Source organism: Balaenoptera physalus (assembly GCF_965194825.1).
Source record: "Balaenoptera physalus genome assembly, chromosome: 4".
Lineage (NCBI taxonomy): Eukaryota > Metazoa > Chordata > Mammalia > Artiodactyla > Balaenopteridae > Balaenoptera > Balaenoptera physalus.
In genome coordinates this window covers 53,982,021-54,008,891 of record NC_138891.1, presented here as the reverse complement: position 1 = coordinate 54,008,891, position 26,871 = coordinate 53,982,021, and the positions used below count along the sequence as shown (strand labels likewise).

Genomic DNA, 26,871 nt, shown 5'->3' with positions numbered 1-26,871 from the left:
ATTTTGCAAATTTTTTTCTAAAGAAAATTATCATCTAAATAAATACACTTTAAACATATTGGGTAAAATTTCATACCATTATTCAAAATATTTCTTGCATTTAAAATTTATGTTTCAGCTTTAAAAACAGTTCTTAATGTTCTATTTATTGTGGGACATCATTTTACATTCAGAAAACTAGCTGTTGTAATTATAAAACTAGCAACTAACACTCATTCATAATGACTTCATCACGACCTGAAACAGTAATAAAACAGAGCTGCTTTATCTTCCACAAAGTTGATGCTACATTAATTTAAAAAAAAATAGGGCTATGCTTTGTTTTCCTAAATCATTTTCCTCAATTAGTATAAAATAGATGTCTGTTATGGTATAGCTATGTGGATAGAGTAATAGATAAGTTTAGAGCAACAGATAGGTAGATAGATATAAATATGGCCATCATTAAAATATAATAGAATGGTTTTGCTAAGTGAAGTAATGCATATGAAAGATTTCATTTATATCTTATTTTGTTGTCATTTCTATTTCTGTTTTTATCTTTTGTTTAATCAATACAGTAAAAGTTTTCTGATTAAACAATATTTCAGATGTTAAACAATTCTTTTTATTTGTTTACATTGGCAGTTCACAGTCTAAAAGCATAACCAATCAGGCAAAAACTGCATGTAGACTGCTCTGGATTTTGAAGACTTTTTGCGTCTAACAGATTTTTATTTGAAGTTACGGAGCAATATCTACATTTTACTGATAGTTAATAATTGGGAGGGGGAATTATAAGTAAACAAATTCCTTGAAAGAGAAGATTTTTATCTTTAGTGTTAGCTTAATGTCTTGCTCAGCACTTTAAAATTTTCTTAGAAGGATAACTTTCTAACCACTACTTTATGATAATTTAATCACCCCTATATTGTGAAACTAGCTATTCTATTTCATGAATATTGCACATTTATTTCCAATAGATCTGTTCCTTGATGATCAGAATTGGAACCTCTGTTTCTAACTGAAAACAATTGGCACATTTTATTTCCACACCACTTTCACATAAGAGGTATTTAAAAATACAAAGCTAATATTTTTTCATGAGTTCCTGGGCTTAAAAATTCAAAATATTAAAGTTTCATCAGTTTCATCTTAGATGAGACTTGCCTTTAAATACACGGTGTGTTTTCTGTAGAAGTTACCTATATGTCTTCAAAAACCTGACTTGTCTAGAAAAATGACTCTCTGAGACAGTCATGTTTCTTTTCCTGTTGTTGTTGTTGTTCTTGTTTTTTAAAAAAAGACAAAACAGCAATAAACATTTTAGCTCTTTAATGAGCAAAGATCATGTCTCTTAGCATTGGACTAATAGTCATTATTATCTTTATTTCACGCAATGACCAGTGACATGGCCAAGATGTACAAAGTTGTTTCCATCAAGTAGTATACAAGTTTTTTTGTATAATAAGCTTTCATTCTTGAAAAAGAGTAACTGAAAAGAAAGGTTTCTGTTACTGCAGTTAGTTTGTCAGAGAAAGTTCTTTGCATTATCTTACAAACTATCAAAATTGCTAGTCATCTGAAAAAATGTAAAAAAAAATCACATAACTTTAGTCTAATAGAAATATAGTACAGGTAAGAGAGAAAGTATTTATCAGGATGTGCTCTTTAAGTCCATCTCAATTTTTTTTAATACAAATGTACATCTGATTACATATACAAACATTTGGAAAGGTCTGTGATATACTGTTACTGGTAAACAACAGGGGGATGAAGAGTTTCCTGTGGTCTTAGAATATTCATTTAAAATCACACGCATGTGTAAGACTAAAATCCTCCAGGTGTTGACTCTCCTTCTAGGTTTTGCATCTACGTTGCACTCTACTGAGATTGCGTGAATAAATTCCAGTGAATGAACCTCAGTGAGAAAGATAAGTGATGTGAGAAGGGACATAACTCTATACTGAGTTATTATTAGTAAACATTTTGTCATGCAACATGAGTAAATCAATGAACTGAGAGCTGTAATCAGAGTGGTAATTTGGGGCATCCTTATATCATAAAAGACTAGTAAGTAACTCTTTGGACACACTTCACCTTACCAAAAAGAACAAAATACAGAGTAACAAAAACCACAGCAAAGTATAGATCCTGTAACACATGTCCAGTTAGGGTTATATTTCCATGAAGTACTTAGATGGGAATGAAAAGAATATTAAAAACATAGGAATTTTTTTTCTGGGATTCATATCAGCGAGTATTCACCACTATACCTATAGTTTCTTCAAATACCTTTCATAACTAATTCCGTCTATTATCAAAACTACTGTGAATTATTTTATTGTAATTACTTCTGCCCCTTAAAATCTTCTTGAGGTTCTGCCAATTGATGGAGGAAGCTTCTATTAAAAACTCCAATGGGATGAGAAGAATTTTAATTACGGCTTAATCAGCAGCACAGCCACCAAGCATATAAATTATCATGCACATCGTGCTAAAAATATCCAGTTTCCTTTATCCCCACAACTTTATACTGACAGCACTTATGTGATAATGTTGTACCTGCCAGTCTTTAAACTTCGTTGTTTTACTGGCAAATTTCAGCATGAGCCTCCGCTAAGGCCATTAACAGCATTGGTGCTTTGTGTACTTATCCAAATATGTAAATATGGTCTACACAATAAAACAGCTCCAAATAAAAACTGGTGAAAATTATCTGACATTCCATTGGTGTGTCCCTTGTGCATATTCATGGTTGTTTTTTTAATTTTTTATATTTTATATTTCAGACATAGTTCTTTCCTGTTTGGTGTTCCACATGCCTAATTCCATCATGTAACATAAATCTTCAAAAAATTAATTCTTGAATGTGAATGAAAAAGTATCATTCAGAACAATTGCTTCAAGCAATTGAAATTCGTTTTTCAAGTTGATTTGTGTATATATGTACAATTCATGTTTTTTTCAAATCCCCCAAAGTTCTTGATATGTATATTCACATAATATTCCTCCTTATTTAAATAGTAAGCGTCTTGTAGGTTGAAAGCCAAGGAATCTTCAGTAATCTTTTACTGCAATCCATCAAAAAAAATAGAGTTTGCTTCTCTTATCTGGCTATACCCTGGTTGTTGAATGTGAGTGGGGGTGGGGATGAGGATGGGGCAGAGTATTGTTCTGTCCTCCGGTAAATGTATTGAATGTGTGTAAGGGTTGAATCCCTGGTATAGTGTTGGGAATCATTGTAATGGTGTTGGGTGTCATTAAGGGAACATCATCAGGTGACCTCCTCATAGCTAGTGTGTAATCTGGGGGGCAGGCGGTCCGAAGAACCACCTCATGTGGATGGATGGACTCACATTCATGATCCAAATCGGTGTGCTTCATTTGGAGGGACATGATCTCCTCTTCTTGTGCGTGGGTCAGGTCATTCGTAGTCGTGCGCTGAGGGCTGCATCTCCTGTGAACATCATGTCTCCTCTTATCCTTTTTGTAGTACAGGGCTGCAAAGGCCAAGATGTTCAGAAACAGCAGCGATGCTCCAACTGCAATAGTGACGCTCAGCTCTGTTGAGTAGTCCCTTTGATCCACTGAAAATGGACTCGGTTGTTGTTTGGGATCATCCTGCTTGGCAGTGGGAAAGGCTGATGTGACAGATACAGAATTTTTTCTCGTAGGTCTGAAAGTGATGTCAGTTGATGGCACTTTAGTTGTTGTCGAGGTATACTGAGAAATGTCATTGAGATTATGCAGATGAGGTACCAGCTCCAACCAGAGGTTTACTTTATTGGCTCTGTAATGTTCTTTAACTCTTGGTTTTAATCCAATATGGAGATAAAGTTGGTCTTTCTGGGAATATCTGGTCCATGCTACTTCTTCAAAGCGGTTGGGTTTGGTATGGATGAATTTTGTGTCTTGAGGGACTGGTTGATTTGGGTCACTAGAAAAGAGAAATTATGAGAAAAAAATTGTTTTATTCTTTTAAAAATCAAAATAATACTGGTTTAACATCTAATTGAAGAGGGTGAACTCAGCCAGGCTTTAGACTGTGTTTTAACATAACTTGGGTCAATTTAGAAATATCAATCCCAGCTCAGGCAGGTTGTTGGATGATAATGTAGTATAAGTAAATCTCACATTCTTGTTCTCTCTACCCACGGGCTGCTATATACCCAAAGATTTAAAAATTCGTGTACGTATGAGTTGTCTCATAGGCAAGCTAGCAGAGACAGCATTGGAAAAAACCTGGCATTTGGAATTGGCAGGTGAGGATTTGAGTCCTGATGCTGCTGTACGCTAAACATATGAATATCTAGGTAAAGCTCTCGTAGCCTAACGTCCCTTTTCTCTAAAATGGGATTATAGTATCTGAGCTGCTCACCTCACAAGGTAGTTGGGAGGATCAAAAGGCATACAGTACTGTAAATTGAAAAATCTTTATAAAATATTTGTCACTATTGAATAACAATAATAAGAAGTCCTGTGTAATTAAAAAAACAAGATAAATTTAATTATTGAGTAATGCAATAAAGGTATGACTGTCTTAATAAACTTTACAAAGGAAGAATAAAGCAGTGATTTTTTTGAAACACCACAAATATAAATTTTGAATAAAGGAACTTAATGTATCGTTGGTATTAATCTATTAAATTAAATCATTTGGACACAAAATACGTATTTTTTAAGTGCTTAAGAGGATATTTTAATTAAATTATAGCAAACTTCATTCCTTAGGTACATACCCAGTTTTAGCAAAATTTGTCCAGTATGTCATTACGACTGCACTCAGCATCACATCATTTTTGGAGAAATTGCAAGGAAATAACTCTGTAGGTCCAATCATGGGGATTCCTAGTACGTAGGGAACCTCATCACCATGAGCTGCATCAGCCCAAGCTGGAACCTGATCTGTTTGGCAATGATGGTAAAAGGCATAGAAATATGTGGGTGAACCAAAGTTTGAGTGAAGATCTGCTGTAGCTACAGCTGGTGCCACCCACTGATGGTCCGTAAACAAAGCTAATAATGTCTTCCTTCTGGTTTCAGGGTTATGACGGTCAGCCCAGTCAGTATACATGAATTTAATGGTTTCTCTCAAAACATCTTTGCCTTCAGGGTATCCATATAAGTTATCAACAAAATTAGAAACAGCAAAGTCAAAATCACTAGCGGAGATACCGTCATCGCTATCTACTATATTTTCAACAAATTTTAACCCTTCCCCTTGGTTAACTCCTAACATTATATCATAGTTGAGAAACTCTCCTTGCTCCATCAATATCTGAGGATCATCTGGTATTACATCACCATCAATCACAGGTCCAAAGGCTATGTGGTATCGTGCTGGTTGAATATCTTGGTCAACAAGTTCTTTGTAAGGCTTCTTCTGTAGGCATTCCACTAACTCTACTGTATCTGAAACATTGCAACCAACTTTTGTGGCCAACATTCTAGCATATTTTGCAGGTTGGAAACTAACAGCCCAGCTGGAAAGGGCAGTTCCACTTTGAGCTATTGCTCGTTGAAAAAGTCCTATAGGAAAAAACAACAAAGAGTTTCAGATGACCTTTGAATAATGTTGTGGTAAAACAATAAAATCTGATATTTGAGACATGTCCCAGATATGACTCAAGAAACAGGGAGATAGAGACAGTTTTGCTTAAGAGAAGGTACATAAAGTCATCCCCAGGGTATAATGAATTTGAGAGGTGGACCTAAGTCATCTGCTTTGAGTAGCAACTACTTTGGGATCAAGAGATCTAAATTGTGCAATGTCTCAAAAAGGCAGTAAGCAAGGAGAGAAGGAGAGTGTGGAAATACTTGTGGCAAAAAGGCCCAAATATTTATTTGCTCAGCATGTAAACACCTATGCTGTTATCATAGCCAACCAGATGCAGCTAACTCTCTCCCCTTTAACTCATCATCAGACTTTGTATTGTCTTTTGAGGATATTTCCTCCAATTTGGCTGCAAGCATCTTCCTTCAAAATGGCTCTGTGTGTTTGTTTTAATCAGATTTTATCTGAAAAAAAATTGTTCAGACCTCACATAACTACTGGGGCTGGGAATTTGCTAATACCCTGGGGATGGCCCTAAAGGCACACGAAACAGAATATCACTTTAGACATACTCTTTCCAGCTCTTTATGTCAGACATAGTATGCTGAATATTCATCTTTCAGAAGAAGTTATAACATTTGAAGTCTTTTCACTAGGTTAAAGAAAAAGCCATCAGCAGAAGGATTTAGTGGGGGGGGGGTGATTTAACTTTTTCCACTGTTGAATGTGCACTGCTATATTTTATCATAAAAGATGAAAAGTACATGGTCCACTGCTTTTCACTTAATTACATTTAAGAATTATAAATCATGGTCCCATATGCAGCTTGATAAGAGCTGCATACCATTCAAATTTATAAATGAACTTTACTTATTAAGGTATTCTCTAATAAAATTCTTGTTTTAAAAATATAATTTATCTATTTTATTAAAAAAATTACATTTATTGTCAATTTCCAAATACAGCTTTGTAGTTCAGTTATTCAAACACATGCTCAATCATTCATATGTGTTAATGTGTAAGAACTCTTTCACAACGGTGTTAAAGTAATGACTGAATTAGAAGCAAAGTTTTCATTTTTTCTCCAAACACATATATGTATTCAAAATGTCTGTAATATGTTCCTAGATAATTATAAAAATATTCAAAAAGTCAAACAATACTAATTTAAATTTGTTTTGGTTTCTGACATCTTTATGAACATATTTTCAGTTTGCTAGAGCAAAGTTTGCCAAAGCAAATAATATAAATACAAATAATTTAAAAAAATTATATAGGCTATGTGTTTGTCAACATTTGCTCAGAGAAATATTGTACTGCTTAAAAACTTTATAGCTAAAATAAGATTTCTATAAGATTCTTTCCCATTTTAGGGACTTAATGACATTAATTAAATATACCAAAAAAGGTTTTAAGGACCATACACATCACATTTGATATAGTCTGAAATATGCCATCTAGATGATACTGGGAAAAACCACATATTCTACTGTCAGCGAGAGTGCTTGTTATGTGTGGTTGACTCCTGATAGATACGGGCCTGAGCATTGTTGCAGCTCTGGGAAGTCCCCAGACCTTAAAGTCTGTGTCTGCAATGGAGGTAAAATTAGCCTGATGATTTCAAGACCTCTTCTGAGCATCTCCTGGTCAATTCAGGCAGCTTCGTTAATAGAGATAAACTTATGAGTAGATCAAACGTAAGTCCATTCATCTAGCCAGGCATGGACAGATTTCCTTGAAGAGTGTGATGGAATGCTGTATTTTCAATTGTTTGCATAGCCATTTGCCACTGTTTACCACATTATGAGTTGATGAATAGCAATGCTAGCTGATGAACTAATTGATTCATCTCTTTATGCAATGCTAGTGTTATACTGGCTGAAAATGGCTTTGGTGCCCATGTTCACTTTACATTTAGAAAAAGTTTTAGAAAAAATCAGCGCAAAGAGCATTTGAGACCAAATGATCCTAAGAAGTCTGAACAGATTGTCCAATGTTATCCTAGATAAGTACTGGCGTTAGTATAGTCCTCAGGCTAGAACAATCTAATCTGTTCAATTAAGAAAAACAACAGCAACGAAGTTTGTTATTTCAAAATAAGTCATTTCACTGCAGACCAAAATCTCTATACAATTGAAAGAGTTCTCACACATGTGTCATTTTGTCATCTCGGTTCAGAACTTTACTAATACAAATGAGATGTTACATAAACTATGTCTATAAATTAAGTCTATAATAATATATGATCCTCCAAATATACAAACTCATTTAATGACTGTTATTTTGAAATTCCACATTAATGTGTCTTTGATACCAAAAACAAATATTCTATGTCTGGTGCTCATATCATAAAACTCAGTCTTACAAATTAAGAAGCTTCATTCTTAAGCTTCTTAAGAATTGACAGTGTATACTTTCTTAATATATATAAAATGACGATGGAAAAGCAGAAAATACAAGATGGTCTATGCTGATGTATATTCTCTATTTTCCTGCCTATTGTGTATGTATAATGGAGAGAAAGTATTTGTTTTACAGACTTCTCCAACAAAACACCTCTGTTCTTGTGGATATTTCAAGTTAATAATGCTATAAGAATGGGTGACTAAACTCATGGTAAAATGGGAGTCCATAAAGACCAGCATGATAAGCCTTGGGCAGGCATTTTGGAAAAAGGATGCCAAGGCCAGAAAATGGAGACAAGAACAATATTTCATGGATTTAAGCAGCCTCAGTGCTCCATGCTGCTTTGCCAGGCTTCAGGGGAAAAAAAAATTAACACTTTTGGAGTTGAAAATAGAAAAAGCACAAATTCAAACATATTTTTCTTTTTAATCAAAAGCTCTACTAGTGACCTTGATGCTTTGACAATTTTGGATCACGCATGCAAAATAATCAAACGTCCATTCTCTACTCAGACAACAAGTGAAAATCACGTTTCCAGACAAACTAGCTTACGACTGCTTCCGTATTATCTTCATACTAGTAAAGGGTTTAAAACATCTACTATCTAGAAAATAGATTATATACAAGCCTTGCATTAAAAAAATAATGAAAAAAAAAACCCTTGTCTTTGATTTTGATTACTGAATAAACAGAAATAACAGAACTGTGAACATCTTTGATTTTCCCCAAAATCACCCTTTGGAGGAGAGGAAAGTACTGTAATGCTAATTATTCTGAAGTGTGTTTGAAAGGGCATCCATACCAAGCTCCACAGGAGACAAAGAAAAGAGTTTGACAAAAATTTCAACATGCATAGAGAAGCTGAAGAAACAAAGTTTTAAACAGTTATTGAGTTCAACCTAACACTTAGTTTAAACAGAGAAATATATACAGAGCATCACATACTACTGATGGTCGTGGCATGCAGACACCAAAATTGTCAAAATTTGCAACCTGCATAATACCTTTGGTTGAATTGCTCCAACGGTTACCTTCAGAATAATGGGATAAAGTCAGCAGATTGACACATGAACCCCCAGCACCAGATCCAAAAACAGTGATTCTTAAGGGGTCACCACCAAAGAATCCAATATTCTCACTAGTCCATCTTAAAGCCTGTATGAGATCAAGGAGTCCATAGTTTCCTTTCGCAGCCTGATCCCCTGTGCTCAAGAAACCTGGAAAACAGAAATAAAAAGACATCAAAGAACAACCTTTTGAGTTGACATGAATCAAATAGACATCAAATTTAAATACAATTGAAGCCTGTATTCATCAAGATGAGTACAATCCAAGTTCTTTAGTAAAAAATTACTTCCCACCAGAATAACATAATTTACTTTAGGAAGAATAGCAGAGACTAAAATCTGAAAAATGACATTTATCTTCCCCAAATGTTCCCAAGTTATCCAGGTAACAGGTAACAGGGAGCAGATAAAGAGAATGAAAACATTCTGAAAGACCTCAAGGGGGATATTCTAAGGGCCAAGTTACCTGGTGGAGATATTTGGGATGGTATCATGGGGTGTATGAGAATGTGTTTTTGCGTAAATACTGTCAGTCCTCAAGTTGCTCGTGGTCTAATATGGTTGGAATTTAAGGTATGTGTGGCAGAGTGGCAGGATATGACGGTAGAGAGCAGGGGTATTTTTCCAAGACTCGTGCATAAAATTATATGCAATTATTTGCATATATAGGTGTATGCACATTTTTATTGATGATGCCCCATGGTTAAGAATCACTGTACCTGACGTAATTTGAGGTTACATTTTAGAACGTCCTAAATGCTAAACTGAGGAGATCTGCTCAACTAGAAAACAGTGTAGAATATTTGCAGAGTTTTGAAAAGTTGAGATTCATATTTCTCCCATACTCAAAGCTCCATTTTATAGTGAATTTAATAATGAAAAGAAATATATGTTGAATAATAGAAAGAATGGAGGTGGTGAGACGTTACAAAGATCTAAACTGACAGAGTGGAAAAGGCAATTGAAGAAAAAAGGAGAAGAACAGTCTAAAATTAATCAAAATAAACCTCAATTAAAATAGAATTGGGAGGTCAGAAAGGGAAGCTCTCATGCCCTATGACAATAGCAGAGCTCAGCAGGAAGAACAAAAACTTTCCTTGCCTGGCAAGAGCTCAGCCAATGAGAGACTCTCACAACTCAGCCAGTGAAAAGCCACTCTACTTCAAACTCTCAATTCTTCCAATGGGCTCTTTGTTTATTACAGCCCTCCCAGCTTCCTTTTCCCCCTTTTAAAAAAGTTCTCCTCTCCTTGCTGTGGGGGGACTTGCATGTGGCTTGCCATGGTTGTAGACCCCAAACAGCAATTCTTTGTTGATCCCAAACAAACCCATTTTTACTGCAGAAATAGCTGGCAGTCTCTTTGTTTTAGGTCAACCTTTTGATAGCCTGCACGGGGATCCAGAGAAGACCCTTGACGACTTCCAGGTTGGTGGCAAACAAGTGTGATACCCTCATTGAGCCTGTTGTTGCCCACTGCTTTTCTCGCCAACCCTGGAATTTAAGAGTAAGTCTTTCTCCACTCAAGTGTCTGCCCTATTTGCATTTTGAAGCCCTCCAGGTTTTACTGGGGATCTTTTTTTTTTTTTGAATTTTATTTTATTTATTTTTTTATTCAGCAGTTTCTTATTAGTCATCCATTTTATACACATCAGTGTATACATGTCAATCCCAATCGCCCAATTCAGCACACCCCCACCCCCACCCCCACGCCGCTTTCCCCCCTTGGTGTCCATACATTTGTTCTCTACATCTGTGTCTCAATTTCTGCCCTGCAAACTGGTTCATCTGTACCATTTTTCTAGGTTCCACATATATGCATTAATATGCAATATTTGTTTTTCTCTTTCTGACTTACTTCACTCTGTATGACAGTCTCTAGATCCATCCACATCTCTACAAATGACACAATTTCATTCCTTTTTGTGGCTAATATTCCATTGTATCTATGTACCACATCTTCTTTATCCATTTGTCTATCGATGGGCATCTAGGTTGCTTACATGACCTGGCTATTGTAAATAGTGTGGCAATGAAGATTGGGGTGCATGTGTCTTTTTGAATTATGGTTTTCTCTGGGTATATGCCCAGTAGTGGGATTGCTGGGTCATATGATAATTCTATTTTTAGTTTTTTAAGGACTCTCCATACTGTTCTCCATAGTAGCTGTATCAATTTACATTCCCACCAACAATGCAAGAGGGTTCCCTTTTCTCCACACCCTCTCCAGCATTTGTTGCTTCTAGGTTTTCTGATGATGCCCATTCTAACTGGCGTGAGGTGATACCTCATTGTAGTTTTGATTTGCATTTTTCTCATAATTAGTGATGTTGAGCAGCTGTTCATGTGCTTCTTGTCCATCTGTATGTCCTCTTTGGAGAAATGTCTATTTAGGTCTTCTGCCCATTTTTGGATTGGGTTGTTTGTTTTTTTAATATTGAGCTGCATGAGCTGTTTATATATTTTAGAGATTAATTCTTTGTCCGTTGATTCATTTGCAAATATTTTCTCTCATTCTGAGGGTTGTCTTTTTGTCTTACTTATGGTTTCCTTTGCTGTGCAAAAGCTTTGAAGTTTTATTAGGTCCCATTTATTTTTGTTTCTATTCCCATTACTCTAGGAGGTGGATCAAAAAAGATCTTGCTGTGATTTATGTCCAAGAGTGTTCTTCCTATGTTTTCCTCTAAGAGTTTTATAGTGTCCGGTCTTACATTTAGGTCTCGAATCCATTTTGAGTTTATTTTTGTGTATGGTGTTAGAGAGTGTTCTAATTTCATTTTTTACATGTAGCTGTCCAGTTTTCCCAGCACCACTTATTGAAGAGACTGTCTTTTCTCCATTGTATATCCTTGCCTCCTTTGTCATAGATTAGTTGACCATAGGTGCGTGGATTTATCTCTGGGTCTTGTATCTTGTTCCATTGATCTGTTTCTGTTTTTGTGCCAGTACCATGTTGTCTTGATTACTGTAGCTTTGTGGTATAGTCTGATGTCAGGGAGTCTGATTTCTCCAGCTCCACTTTTTTCCCTCAAGACTGCTTTGGCTATTTGGGGTTTTTTGTGTCTTCATACAAATTTTAAGATTTTTTGTTCTTGTTCTGTAAAAAATGCCATTGGTAATTTGATAGGGATTGCATTGAATCTGTAGATTGCTTTGGGTAGTATAGTCATTTTCACAACATTGATTCTTCCAATCCAAGAACATGGTATATCTCTCCATCTGTTGGTATCATCTTTAATTTCTTTCAACAGTGTCTTATAGTTTTCTGCATACAGGTCTTTTGTCTCCCTAGGTAGGTTTATTCCTAGGTATTTTATTCTTTTTGTTGCACTGGTAAATGGGAGTGTTTCCTTAATTTCTCTTTTAGATATTTCATCATTAGTGTATAGGAATGGAAGAGATTTCTGTGCATTAATTTTGTATCCTGCAACTTTACCAAATTCATTGATTAGCTCTAGTAGTTTTCTGGTGGCATCTTTAGGATTCTCTATGTATAGTATCATGTCATCTGCAAACAGTGACAGTTTTTCTTCTTCTTTTCCAATTTGTATTCCTTTCATTTCTTTTTCTTCTCTGATTGTCATGGCTAGGACTTCCAAAGCTATGTTGAATAACAGTGGCGAGAGTGGACATCCTTGTCTTGTTCCTGATCTTAGAGGAAATGCTTTCAGTTTTCACCATTGAGAATGATGTTTGTTGTGGGTTTGTCATATATGCCCTTTATTATGTTGAGGTAGGTTTCCCCAATGCCCATTTTCTGGAGAGTTTTTTTTTTTTTATCATAAATGGGTATTGAATTTTGTCAAAGCTTTTTCTGCATCTATTGAGATGATCATATGGTTTTTATTCTTCAGTTTGTTAATATGGTGTATCACATTGATTGATTTGCGTATATTGAAGAATCCTTGCATCCCTGGGGTAAATCTCACTTGATCATGGTGTATGATCCTTTTAATGTGTTGTTGGATTCTGTTTGCTAGTATTTTGTTGAGGATTTTTGCATCTATATTCATCAGTGATATTGGTCTGTAATTTTCTTTTTTTCTAGTATCTTTGTCTGGTTTTGGTATCAGGGTGATGTTGGCCTCATAGAATGAGTTTGGGAGTGTTCCTTCCTCTGCAATTTTTTAGAAGAGTTTGAGAAGGATGGGTGTTAGCTCTTCTCTAAATGTTTGATAGAATTCACCTGTGAAGCCATCTGGTCCTGGACTTTTGTTTGTTGGAAGATTTTTAACCACAGTTTCAATTTCATTACTTTTGATTGGTCTGTTCATATTTTCGATTTCTTCCTGGTTCAGTCTTGGAAGGTTATACCTTTCTAAGAATTTGTCCATTTCTTCCAGGTTGTCCATTTTATTGGCATAGAGTTGCTTGTAGTAGTCTCTTAGGATGCTTTGTATTTCTGCAGTGTCTGTTGTAACTTCTCCTTTTTCATTTCTAATTTTATTGATTTGAGTCCTCTCCCTCTTTTTCTTGATGAGTCTGCCTAATGCGTTATCAATTTTGTTTACCTTCTCAAAGAACCAGCTTTTAGTTTTATTGATCTTTGCTATTGTTTTCTTTGTTTCTATTTCATTTATTTCTGCTCTGATCTTTATGATTTCTGTTCTGCAGCGGTGAACTCCACCATTCTGTCTTCCAGGTCCACTTATCCATTCTTCTGTCTCAGTTATTCTGCTTGATTCCTTCTAGTATATTTTTCATTTCAGTTATTGTGTTGTTCATCTCTGTTTGTTTGTTCTTTAATTCTTCTACATCTTTGTTAAACATTTCCTGCATGTTCTTGATCTTTGCCTCCATTCTTTTTCCAAGGTCCTGGATCATCTTTACTATCATTATTCTGAATTCTTTTTCTGGAAGGTTTCCTATCTCCACTTCATTTAGTTGTTTATCTGGGGTTTTATCTTGTTCCTTCATCTAGTACATAGCCCTCTGCCTTTTCATCTTTCCTATCTTTCTGTGAATGTGGTTTTTGTTCCACAGGCAGGATTGTAATTCTTCTTTCTTCTGCTGTCTGCCCTCCGGTGGATGAGTCTATCTTATTGCGGATCTATTTTAAGGCTTTGTCCTCTGGCTAAGACTTTGTTCTGTATGCGAGTACTTGTTTGGCACTTCTGCCTGATTTTTGAAATTGGGCTTTTTGAATTGGAACTGTGCTCACCTTTGGCAGGATTCCTTTTGGAACGGTGCTGGCTGTTTGTCCTGGAATTGCCTAGCTTTTGGTCCATCCTTCAGGAACAGGGGCTGTTTCTTTAGAACTGTGCCAGTTCAGCCTTTGACCCAATTCCTTTTGTAATAGGGGTGTTCTATTGGCACTGCACTATTAAGCCTTCAGCCTGACTCCCTTCAAATTGGGCTGCTCCATTAAAGCTGTACTGAGCAGACTTTGGCTTGGCTCCCTCTGGACTAGACTGTTCCTTTTGAACTGGCTGGTATTAGGCCTGCAGGCTGTTTGAGCTCTTTGAGTTGCTTGAGCTGTTTAGGCTGTTTGAAAATGATTCTTTTTCTCTAGGTAGAAACCTCTGGGGATGGGATCCCAGTTAACTAAACATTTTGAGTATGCCCCAGTTATAGGGACCTTGACCAATTTTATGTTTTAAAACTATGGTCCTCTTATTCAAACAGAAAGTCACAAAAATTATAATCATCCTCATCAGTTCACTCAGTTCCATGTAATTAATTTTTTTTTCATCTTGATCTTTTGTTAGCACTTTTATGAATTCATCAGCTTTCCATTAGAGTTCAGAAAATGCTTATTCATTCAGTTCAGCAGTATAGTCAGTTACCAGAAACCTGTACTTGTCAGAGTCTTTTCCATGAATTCCTTGAAGATGAAACCTTTTTATAGCAACATATTTGCAAAAGCATCAGAGTACACCCAGAACTGTTTGTAAATGACAAAAGACTTAAAAATGACCACAGTTAAAGATTTGATGAAAGTTCATAATAATGCAATTGACAACAGAGGCAAAAAATATACAAATCAATTTTCACTGCAAAGTAAAGGAGCTGTTACAGTGGAGGATTACTGGACTGAATGTCAATATTATGACATAGTATGAGTGTGTTTCGTGTTTGGTAATTGCAATCATTGTTGCTTTTGTTGTGGTCATCCATTTACAATGCTTGGTGTCAGTTTATTTATCGCTTGTAAAAATAAAATATAGTGTGTGTGTGTGGAAAGAAAATAAAAATATAAAATAAAAAAAACAAACAAGAAAACCCAAAAATCTATGGTCCTTCCTCAGGTACCTTTCTAACTAATGGACCAACCTAACGAAAGGTGATTTAGAATATCAATGACCATTATGGGAAGCTTTTTAAATCCTCAAACTTACTTTTCTTGAAACTGAATTGGGCAACCATAGCTCTAAAATTTCCAAAAACTGAATGTAATACCTATTGCAATTGGTATTTTGAAGCTTCCAAATGTTATCAGGAGTCTAAAATTGCCTCTTTGCAAAATAAAAGTTTTAAGATTAACTGAGGCAAACAATTAAAGAAAGATAAAATTGCTTCTGAAGCTTCATTCTCCTTCTCTGGCTTCTGTGTCTCATACCCTGCCTCTGGTGCCATCTTCCTACTTCCCCTCTATATCACCTACACATCCTCTATATCCTCAATTCCTCCATATTAATTCTCTTGCCAAACTTCCCTTTTTTCCCTGAAACTCAGCCCACCCATAGGCAAAGATTTTCCCAAAGTAACCAAAGATCCTCTCAGAATTACCGAGGAATTTAATATAGTCATTCAGACTTATCAGCCTGGTTTCTCTGATTCATATCATCTAGTTCATATGCTTGTTGGTGAAGGCCAGACCCAGTACTGGATGAAAACTGCTAATTGGGAAAATCCTGAATTCTAGAATCAACTGAGAGACCAGCCTGCTAACTTATATCTGATCAGGCTCAGGAAATCACTGGTGACTTCATCAGGCAATTCCTAGGGACTTTCCAAAGCCTGTTGATTGGATAAAATTCAGGCTTGCATACAAAAATATGATGAAACTGTTCATGACTATTACAATCGACTTCAGATTATTTTTAGAGAAAATTCTGGTCTTCCTTCGGATGTTGATTCTACCCTGATAGCTTTTAACTCTATGTTTATGAATGGGATGCACAGAGACCTTTCCCTTCTAATGAAAAGAATCAGGATGGAATGGGAAACCATGTCCACTCCCGATTTAGTTAATCTGACAAGGCAGCTCTCACTCACTTTAGATGGGTCAGCTAAAAGGAAAACCATCAAAATTCTTAATCTTCAATTCCAGCAAATGAAGGCCCCTAAACAAAACCAAAACTGTCCTGGTTTCTGCTATTATTGAAAAGAGCCAGGAAATTGGAAAAGAGATTGTTATAAATTTAAGTGCTGTAGGTGCCTTCAGTCTTCCAGCCTCCCTTTCTAAGTTCCCCCCAATTCTCAATGACGGGGCTCCAAGGAACTACAGGGGCTCTTCCCTACCCTCCCTCTTGATCAGCTTGGAGAAAAATTTCTCCAAATTGGGGATGAATCTCTTCCAGTCCTAAGTGACAGCAAAGTCACACTCTCCATGCTCAACCCCACTACTATAAAGCAGCTCTGCTTTGGAGTTCCAAAAAGTTCAAATAGTGGGGTTGAACCTCAAGAGATTCCTGTCTCTGAATCCATTCCCTTTCGTTTAGGCCCTTTGAGAGATATATATCCTGCTCCTTAGTTCCTCTGCTCCTATCCATATATTAGGCCAAGACTTCTTAGAGAAGTATCATGCCAGAATTTCTCTCTCCCCAAAGGGGGAGACAATTCTAGAACTTTACAGTAGTCATCAAAGTAAACTACCAGTAGAATTAAATTACCCTTTGACATCTTTTATTTGTTCTGTCTCTGATGATACTAGAACTGATTCTGGAAACACTGATCTTTGGCCCTATTAAATCAGCTACCATTTTCCTTATGGGCAAGATCTCCAAGTGATGTTGGCAAATCCACAGCGCACCTGTTATCAAGATTCAAATAGATCCCTCAAAACCTTTTCCCAGGATTAATCAATACCCTACAAGTAAAGAAGGCATGAATCCCATAATAGAAGGTTACAAGGCTCAAGGCCTCATTTTCCCTTGTACTAGACCATGTAACACTCCCATTTTACTGATGAGAAAACCTAAGGGCTGAAGGTAGAAGTTTGTCTAGGACCTCCGAGTAATAAACAAATTGTTATCCCTTGACACCCTGTTATTCTTAACCTTAATGCTCTACTAACCTCCATTCCCACTGGAAGCAAATTCTTTACTGTAATTGATTTATGCAGTGCATTCTTTAGTATTCCAGTTGTTGAAGCTAGCCAATAACTTTTTGCCTTCACGTGGAAAGAAAACAATTCACCTAGACAATAATGTCTGATGGTTTTGTTGAGAGTTCTTCGTATTTCTTACCAGTCCTGAAGGCTGATCTGGATGACATAAAGTTCCTTAGAGGTTCTACTTTGTTGCAATATGTGGATGATTTGCTTTTTTGCTGTCCTCAAGCTTCCTCACAGGAAGGCAACATCCACTTGCTAAAGCTTTTAGCCTTAAAGGGACATAAGGTCCCCAAGGAAGACTATATCTAGATCCAGATAGACTTCACAGTGTCTTAAATTTCCCAAAACCCAAAACTAAGCACCAACTCTGAGGTTTTCTTAAGCTAGTCGGTTACTGCCAAAACTGGATTCCAAATTTCTCTATTATGGCCAAATCTCTGTATGTTTTACTCAGTGGTAACAAATTTGACCTAATTTTATTGGAAAAACTGGATGACATAGCCTTTGAGGCCTTAAAGAAGAGTTTGATGAATCAAGTGCTCTTGGCAATCCCAATTATCAGATTCTCTTTTTCTTTTTTTGTATATAAAAAGAAAGGGAATGCCTTGGGGTACTCACCCATAAACATGGGAACCACCATTGACTCATAGGGTGTTATAGCCAGCAAATGGACCCTGTGGCACAGGGATACCCCCTTGCCTTAGAGTCATTATGGCCCCTGCTGGTTTGGTTACAGCCACTGAGAAAATTGTTGTGGGATCCCCTTTAACTGTTTTTGTACACCACACAGTGGAAGCCCTCCTAAACTCTCATCACACTCAGTATTTCTTTGTCAGCCACCTCATCTCTTATGAAATTCTTTTTTTAACTGCTCCTCACATAACTCTTCTACATTGTAACAACCTTAACCCTGCTACTCTTCTCCCCTCTGTCTCTGATGAGGTCCCTCATGACTGCTTAATGCTGTTGTACCACCTCCTGACTCCTGATGATCTACAGGAAATTCTTTTGGGTAATATTGACTTCTCATGGTTCACTGATGTTTCTTATTTAAAAGGTAACAATGTGCTGTTCTGGGTGTGCTACTGTAACTCCTTTTGATAGTGTTGAGACAGCACCTTTACGTATGGCTACTTTAGCCCAACAGGCTGATTTATATGCTCTTACGTGGGCTTGTGCTTTAGCCAAGGGCAAAACTTTAGCCAAGTATAATATTTATACTGATAGTAGATAGGCTTTCAGAGCAGCTCACGATTTTGGAATGTTGTGAAAGCAACGTGGCTTCCTTACTTCCAGCAGAAATAAAAATGGCCCCTATGTTCAGGAATTATTGGATGAAATATTTTTACCTGCTGCTTTAGTTATTATTAAGATCCTGGGGCATTCTAACTTTGACTCTCTTGAAGCTAAGGGAAATCACCTTTATGACCTTTCCACAAGGAATGCTGCCCTTAAAGGAACCAACAGCAGCCAAACTGCTAGCATGGCCTGGAGGGATATTTCCCCAAATGATGATTTAGAACAAGTGGCTAGAAAGGCCCAAACAATTGGCCTCAGAAAACAAAATCCTCAACAATTGTTGGAAATTCAATTATAGAATTGTGAAAATACAACAGGTGTAGATTTGATAAAAAGAGAAAACTTTGGTTTGGACCAAATAACAACCCAGTCCTACTGGAGACTCTAAAATTTCCACTCCTAACCACTGTGCATGCATTAAACATTGGTCTACTGACAAAATGACAGCATTCATGAATCAATATTGGTGGGAAAACATTAACAAAGCTACAAAAAGTGCCTACCTCACTTATCCCACTTGTGCAAAGTACAATCCAGGGAAACCTGTTCTTACTGTTCCTGGACATTTTAGACTGCCTAGTGGCCTTGATGACTTGAGGTCTGGCAAATGGATTTCATACAACTTCCTCCATCTCATGGGTATAAATATGTTTTAGTCATGGTCTGTATGTTTCATACTTGACTGAAGCCTTTCCTTGTGACAGGCTACTGCCTCTTCTGTGGCTAAAGTCCTTTTGGAAAAGATTATTCCTACCTTGGGAACTCCTTTCAAGCTTCATAATGATTGAGGAACCCACTTTACTGGTCAGGTACTTTGACAAGTCGGCACTGTTTGGCTAGTTTTACAACACTTTCACTGTGCTTACCACCCTTAATCCTCTGGTTTAGTTGAACACACTAACGGCATTAATACTCAATTGGCAAAATTTGTAGAGGCCCTCCAAATATTTTGGCCAAAAGCTTTGCTGTTGGTCCTTCTAAGTCTCAGATCCACCTCTTTTGTAACTCATAAACTCTTACCCTTTGAGATAGTCGCAGGGTGCCACAAGTCAAAGGACTTGGCTTCTGCCTCTTTTGATCCACAACTAATAAATGAGAGATACTCTAATATTGCAAAGCCTAATTGCTTCTATTAAAAAAAAAAATCATGTTTTAGTAGAGCAATCTTTTCACAGTGTGCTCTTAGGAGATGAGGACCTAAGCATCACACCTTGTAACCTGGAGATTTCATCTGTTTAGAAAGACACCTCCATAAGGACTCTCTTAAACCTCACTGGCAAGGCCCCTATCAGGTACTACTAACCAAGTTTTCTGCAGCCAAACGCCAGGGATTGGACTCTCGTATTTACATGACTCCCCTAAATAAAGCACTGAACCCTGACTGGACCTGCACATCATCTAATGACCTGAATGTAAAGATTAACCAGAATTGAAGCAGACAACATCTGATAAGACAGATTTCCGAAGATATCTGGACCAGGTCTGTAGGAAGTTTGACTGCCAAACGTTTGATGACATAATGCTTCAGATGATCTCCAATGTCTATGATCTTGATAACATATGGACTTCAGATAAGAAGTGCCTGAGGGTTCTCTTTCCTACCTCTCTTGGTTACTCAGATGTGACCTCAATAGGTTTTCAATCTGTGTACTTTCCCTCCAACATGAGACACTATACCCAAGAAAGATACTTTTTGTCATTGAGGTACAAAAAGCCACTGAAACTGGAAAACCTAACTCTTGATCAGCAATGTTTTAATAGAAGGATCTTCATCAAAAGGGGGAAATGTAAAAATTAATAAAAAGAAACCTCAATTAAAATCGAGTTGGGAGGCCAAGTTTACAGAACTAATTAATTTTAAAAATTAGATTTATTCTCTTATTGAAGATCCATTATAGAAACTCAACATAATAGGTCAATGTTTGTGATAAAAATGATTTTATTCAATTTAAAATATACCTCTAATTAATTTTAAAAAACCAGGAAGTCAATTACATTTTTGAAAACCAGACTGTGATAATAATCTCTATCAACTGAATAAGTCAATCTATACTTAAAATGAATATATGAACCAGAAATTCTTTAGGATCATTGTGGGAAGCAATAGATGAAGTCAAATCTTCCTGAATAATTTTGAAAAACACTAATAAATGCATATGATTAGTTCTTTTTTTCCTACAAGACCAAAAATGCTAGGAAACAAAAGCACAATGTCTAGTCTATCATGTGCGTGTGCGTCTGTGTGTGTGTGTGTGTGTGTGTGTGTGTGTATAATCCTGGAAATATGAAATCATTCTTGAGATGGGAGTTTTTAAAAATAGGTTCCAAATAAACATATCTTTCTCTTTATACTCATTACCTTTTATTGAATCTATATAACCATTTAAAGAAATTTTCATGATATCTTCTTACATAAAACAATGTCATAAATATGCAATACTCATATAAATGAAAGCATATTAAAATACAAAACAACATGACAAGGAACTCTTTTAATTTTATTTGCTATTAAGTGAATTTTGGTATAAGACAGAACCATTAGTTTAAATTCCTGAAGGAATATGTTACAAATGTTTTGATCTATAAAGATAGGCTGATGGCATGAACCCTGAAAACAGCATTATGGAAGGGTTACTGTGCATTAGATAGAAAGGAGTCTTGAAGGATAAAGGAGATATGAGTGTGTGTGTGTGTGTGTGTGTGTGAGAGAGAGAGAGAGAGAGAGCAAGAGAGAGTGACTGAGTGCATGAGAATACACCCTAGGTAGTTTATTACCTATAATTCTATATCACACATATATTCAGATCAAAATTTGATTTCTAAATAAAGCTTATGACACTTGGTGCAAAATCCAGGATTTGTATTTAATTCCTCTTGAGATAATATTGAATCAGTCCAGTTACATTCAAATGAATCTCTACATTCACACAAAAATTGACTTACTGATAACCATCTTTCAACACATAGCATGTAAAAAAAACATAGTAATAAATTATCTCTACAATGACTAAATGTAGTATCTCCTCTATAATTCCAGTTTTAGTAGCATATTTTAAACCACTCTGGTAGATTGGTCAAATAGTTGTGTGTTTATACAACAATACTGTAAATCATGTCAATTATCTCTTTATACATAGAGCAATCTATACTTTATATATAGTTTAAAGAAATCTTGTAGCATCTTAAAAAACAAAATCAATTCAATTCCAAAATTGCACTAAGTCATATGGAATAAATCATTGGGTAAAAGATTGTGTCCTAGGCTTGGAATGTCCAAGCTACTCTTCAGTACTGAATTTCCCTCACTCTTGATTTCTATTTCATGTGTATGCTGTAGTTATCTATCATCTATCTGTCTATCTATCTATCTATCTATCTATCTATCTATCTATCTATCTATCATATATCTATCTCTCCAACTAAAAACACCTGATCATTAGAGTGAATTCAGAGAGCCACTATGAGTTTTATATTAGACCAATTTAATAAATAGACCCTGCCTTTATTAAGGCCAGCCAACTAATAAAATCATATCTGTTTAGACTTGTTAAAGTGATAGTATATGCTTGCATGAATTCTTTGATTTTTGGTTCTATATCCAAACAAAACTTTGTGGCTCAGCTAAGGGCACAAAATGAAGAAAGTTAAATAAATTGCTACCTTGAAAGAGACACAGTTTGCTAATTGTCCAACTTATGTGCATTGGCAGTATTCTTTATACCTTGCTATTGAATGAAGTATTCATTTAAAGTTCTCTCTAATATCGACTCAGCTGTCATGTCCTTAACAGCAGAATCGTTTCAGATCACTCTAGCTGTAACTTTACATTTGTATTCAATTATTTAACTTACTTGACTCATGACTACAAGACCATGAAAAAATTATTACTTTTAAATTTAAGGCAAACTTACAAAATTCAAAATTACAGTTTTGTCAAGGATTATGTCACTGGCTCATGTATCCACTACATTTGCCATTCAACTATGTGTTCAAATATAATTTACTTAATGTCATTCTTCCCACCTAACAATTCATTCTATTTTTTAAAAATCTCCAAATATTGTTGTACCTACCTACATGGAACTACTACTGATCTGATTAATTTGCTGAGCAGATTTGGCTTCAATTTGATGATTACCTGATTTAGCAACTAGGATTACTTTCTAGGTATTACTGAGAAACCATGTAATTGATCATGAGTCCACAGGCCCTTGGAGTAGAAAAATCAGTTTATGCCTAAAATAAATTGGGAAAGGGGGAAAAAAATAAAAAATTACTGTGACCAAGGTATTGGCTTGGGTTACTGAGGTACAGTGAACTCAGATAGCTCTCTGATAGGCAGACCTTAAGGAGTGTGGGAAGAACTAAGTTAAATTGTCTGGCAGCAGCCTTGCAACTTAGTGGTTAACCCAATCTATATTCAGATCTCTTACAATACAACCATACAGGCAACATCTTTAGAATGTAAAACAAAAGGAAAGAATTGTGTTTCTTAGTAGAAAAAAATATCTAAACATATTCAAGGAGAAACCTGGGATTAGGAAAAATGCAGAATGTTTACATTTGAGATGACATCTAGAATGTCAGAAGTTTAAGATATCAGGGATTCTATCCTCTCTTTTCTTTGGGAGGGGGAAAATTTGAATGTCTATGTTTATTGTGTTTAATTTCTAAATGTGTTAAATAGAATATATATACATTTTAGATTCTACAGTATGTAATTCATGATATACAGAGTAGAAAAGAAATCTTTTGTGTCTATCAGTGTTGTTGTCTGGATACAGATGATTGTGGTTGACTCCTTGAGTCAAATTGAAAAGCACTTCAAGAGACCATAATGACTAGTAAAAAGCCAGCCTTGCAGACATGAGACTTTGAATAGTAGTGAGGCATCCATCTAGGGACCTGGGACTATGGATCAGCAAATTAGCTCATTAAGAATTTTGCACCTTTAACATAACTGAATTTAAAACTGTGGGAATAGTAGCTCAACTTCTCTGGCTAAAAATACACTTGGAAATCACACGTGCTAACCCTCCTTATCTTCTTAGCTGCCAAGTCAAGTCAGTTCTTCCTCTGCATTATGTTTCTGTCTTCTGTTTTCTACTCATCTTACTGACTTAGTCTGGATCCTCCTCTTTTCTTCTTAGACCCATGAAATCCTTCTAACTAGTCACTCAACCTTCAGTCTTCCAGCAAACAAGATTCCTTTTTTTCTGTCAGCAAACTCACTTTTGAAAAATATTCTGTTCTGATGGGGAACACTGTTATATCTAAATAAAACTCTCACTGGGAATTCCCTGGCAGTCCAGTGGTTAGGATTCCATGTTTTCACTGCTGATGGCCTGGGTTCGATCCCTGGTCGGGGAACTAAGATCCCTCATTCAGCGTGGCACGGCCAAAAAAAAAAAAAAAAGATATGGGAAAACCCTCATATTAATACATAATTGGATAGTTTCCCTTTATATTTTTGAGTCAAGATTGTTTAAAATACGATGGCTTAAAATTCCTCAAATTGGATAACTTGGGGTCTGTGTAGGGAAAAAGAACACACAGTACCATTTAATTACCCATCATCTCTAGCTAGCTTCCTTGCTGTTGTGTTCTCTTGAGAGCTACTGTCCAAATTCTTCTTGGAAAGTGACAAAGGATAAAGTCAAAATAATTTCCTTTTTGTATGTATACTCTGGAAAAAAACTGCTCTGAAATGAGGCTGATATCTTAATATCATATAACTTGGTGGTATTTCTAAACTTTTATATTTTGGTGCATTTATTTATTTATTTGTGTCTTGTGAGATAGTTTGCTTTTTAATGACCCATCTTTGGGAAGAGCAAATTGAGTTACTGGCCAAGCCTTTTATTCCTGATAGCTGAACATGAAGGAATACAATGGGAAAGAAGGTGACTGCCAACAGATGCCTGGAAAGAAAACACCTGTAGATATTTCTAAGTCCCCAAATTCTCAGTATTTTCAAAATTTTCAAGGTCAGTAGGTGAGATTGACCCTTCTATACTATAATTTAATTTTAACATTTTGTGTTCCCCCAAACAGGACTAAAATATTTATTTTAAGCAATTTCTTCTGAATATAGATAGTAATAGAGAGGAAAAGGCCATGATTTGCTTAGCCCTGAGTTATGCATGCTATTTCCATTACAAGAAGGGCTCAAGATGCTGGGGAAAAAGTCACCCCCAGCCCCAGCTCCAACACCGTCTCCTCTATTCTCCACCCCAACCTAAGGTTGTTAATGTTCACACTTCTTGGTCTGCATGTCAAGAAAAGCTTATCCAACATCCACTGAATTAGGCTATTGTGTACTTCTTGTCTATTTGAATCTAGACAACAAACCTGTACCAAAATTGAAAAAATTTCTGTGCTTTCTGAATAACCTTTTCTCACAAAGAAGTGAAAAAAGAGAAGTCTCCCTTTTAAAAGGCCTACTGAGAGAAAAGAAATCACATTGTTCATTTCTAATTGTTTTGATTATGCAGGAAAGCGTCTAGCAATTTAAATGCATACTTTACAATGAGGGACCCACAGTGGTTGCCATACAAAGAAAAATTTTCACGAACTATGTAGTTTAGAACTATGCTATATTGCTTTAGGAACAATAAGGACTATAAAAATTTTTGTAAATATCTAACCATCTAACATATATTTTGGTCTCTCTCATGCACTCCACTGCAATGTTTGTGTGTATGTGCGTGTATTTTGTAAATTATAATTTGTATTCATAATTTGCCCATCTTTATTTTTTCTGGATTGGGTGTTCCACTATATCTGCCCCAAATGGCCGTGCTATACCTGTTTGCTGAACAGGCATTAATATATTACAATTCTGTTACCACATGGAGACAAACAACTAAACTTTCCAAATGAAAGAGGTCTGTGTGTGTTTCTTTGATGGCAGCAGCAGAGAGAAAATTTAGGAGCAAACCCTCTCAAGCAGCCAATCTCTGGGAAAAATGCTCTTAGACATAAAGTGGGTGGCAGTAATTTTAAAGGGAGAAAAATAGGACAGTACTGGGTAAGGCCTACATGACAGAAGAAGAGAACACATGGACCAGCAGGCTGGCCCAGAATATTGGCCCAGATTATTGCCCAGAGACACAGAATTTGAAAGGCATTTGAGCTTTTCTCAATAGTTGGTGTTGTGAAAAGAGCACCAGACGTAGTAGGACAACTTGGGTGTATAAGAAAGTTACAGTGTGAGCACTTTTGTTAGCTCCTCTGAGTCTTTTATTTCCTAGTAGACAGTGTTAACAATCACAGTTCTACCCTGCACAGTTATCATTATTAAAGGAGATACTGTTTTTGGTGTACAGGAGGGCTTAGTATATGTTGGGTAAAAATGCTTTGGCTTTAATCAACTAAATTTGACATTTTCTTTATCACTTATTTCATTAAAAAAAAAACCATTATTCCATTTTTATTGAAAATCAATACAAATTTCAAAAAATTAAAAGAAAAAATGTTTGAAAATTATAAAATAGTTGAATATATATATATATATATATATATATATATATATATATATATATATATAGACAACAAGGTTAAATTTACCACAGAGGTTTTTTAATTGTTCTACAGACTGTAGTTGGTGAGGTAATTGAAAATACCTATGTTGCCTTATTCAGGTAGTAAGGGTATTTGTTATGATATAAGCCCATTTAAGGAATCCCACTAAAGGTAAAGGACATGTTTGTATTCACTGCAGGTAGTGCCTTAGAATTTCAAGTCAAACATTTAATTGGGTTTATTGTAATGAGAGAGAACAGTTTTGTGAACCAAAATACTATGATGTTGATTAAATAGAAGACATTGTGAAACCCAGGGTCCTCCCTGGTACAAATCCTTTCCCTGTCGCCTGTTTCCTGTTTGTAGGAAACAGGCTTCATTCAGCCTCTGAGACCTTCCCTGAGTTCCAAAGGGCAGATTCAAATAGTTGCTAATCAGGGAAGTGAGGGAATGCAGAAGCAAAGGACAAGCAGTCAAGAAACAGTAGTGCAGCGATTAAAGCGGTATCCTGATTCTTGCTTAAAGAATATATATAACAATATCTTTGAGTTCTGCTGAAACTAAGGCCCACACTCAGGTGGAAGATGGTAACTTCAGGCTGAGCCCAAGATTCCTGGAGCACTGCCCTGTTACCTCATCACCAACCAATCAGAAGAAAGTCACACACCCTGCAGCCCTCACCCTACATTTTGCCTGTAAAAACTTTTCAGGGAATTTGAGTTTTTTGAGCATGAGCCACATGTTCTCCTTGCTTGGCCCTGCAG

General features: G+C 36.1%; 1 protein-coding gene across 4 annotated transcripts in view; it reads right to left on the bottom strand.

The window, feature by feature from the left end:
* Positions 1-1,299: 1,299 nt before the first annotated feature.
* NLGN1 (neuroligin 1) overlaps positions 1,300-26,871 on the bottom strand; it is a 724,630-nt gene continuing 699,058 nt past the window's right edge. For all 4 annotated transcript variants that reach the window (XM_082458950.1, XM_082458952.1, XM_082458951.1 and 1 more), the window contains 3 exons: positions 8,947-9,159; positions 4,722-5,511; positions 1,300-3,919 (listed from right to left, as the gene is read on the bottom strand). In XM_082458950.1, the coding sequence (XP_082315076.1) occupies positions 3,097-3,919; positions 4,722-5,511; positions 8,947-9,159 (1,826 nt within the window). In that variant the 3' untranslated portion in view covers positions 1,300-3,096. The remainder of the gene's footprint in view (positions 3,920-4,721; positions 5,512-8,946; positions 9,160-26,871) is intronic.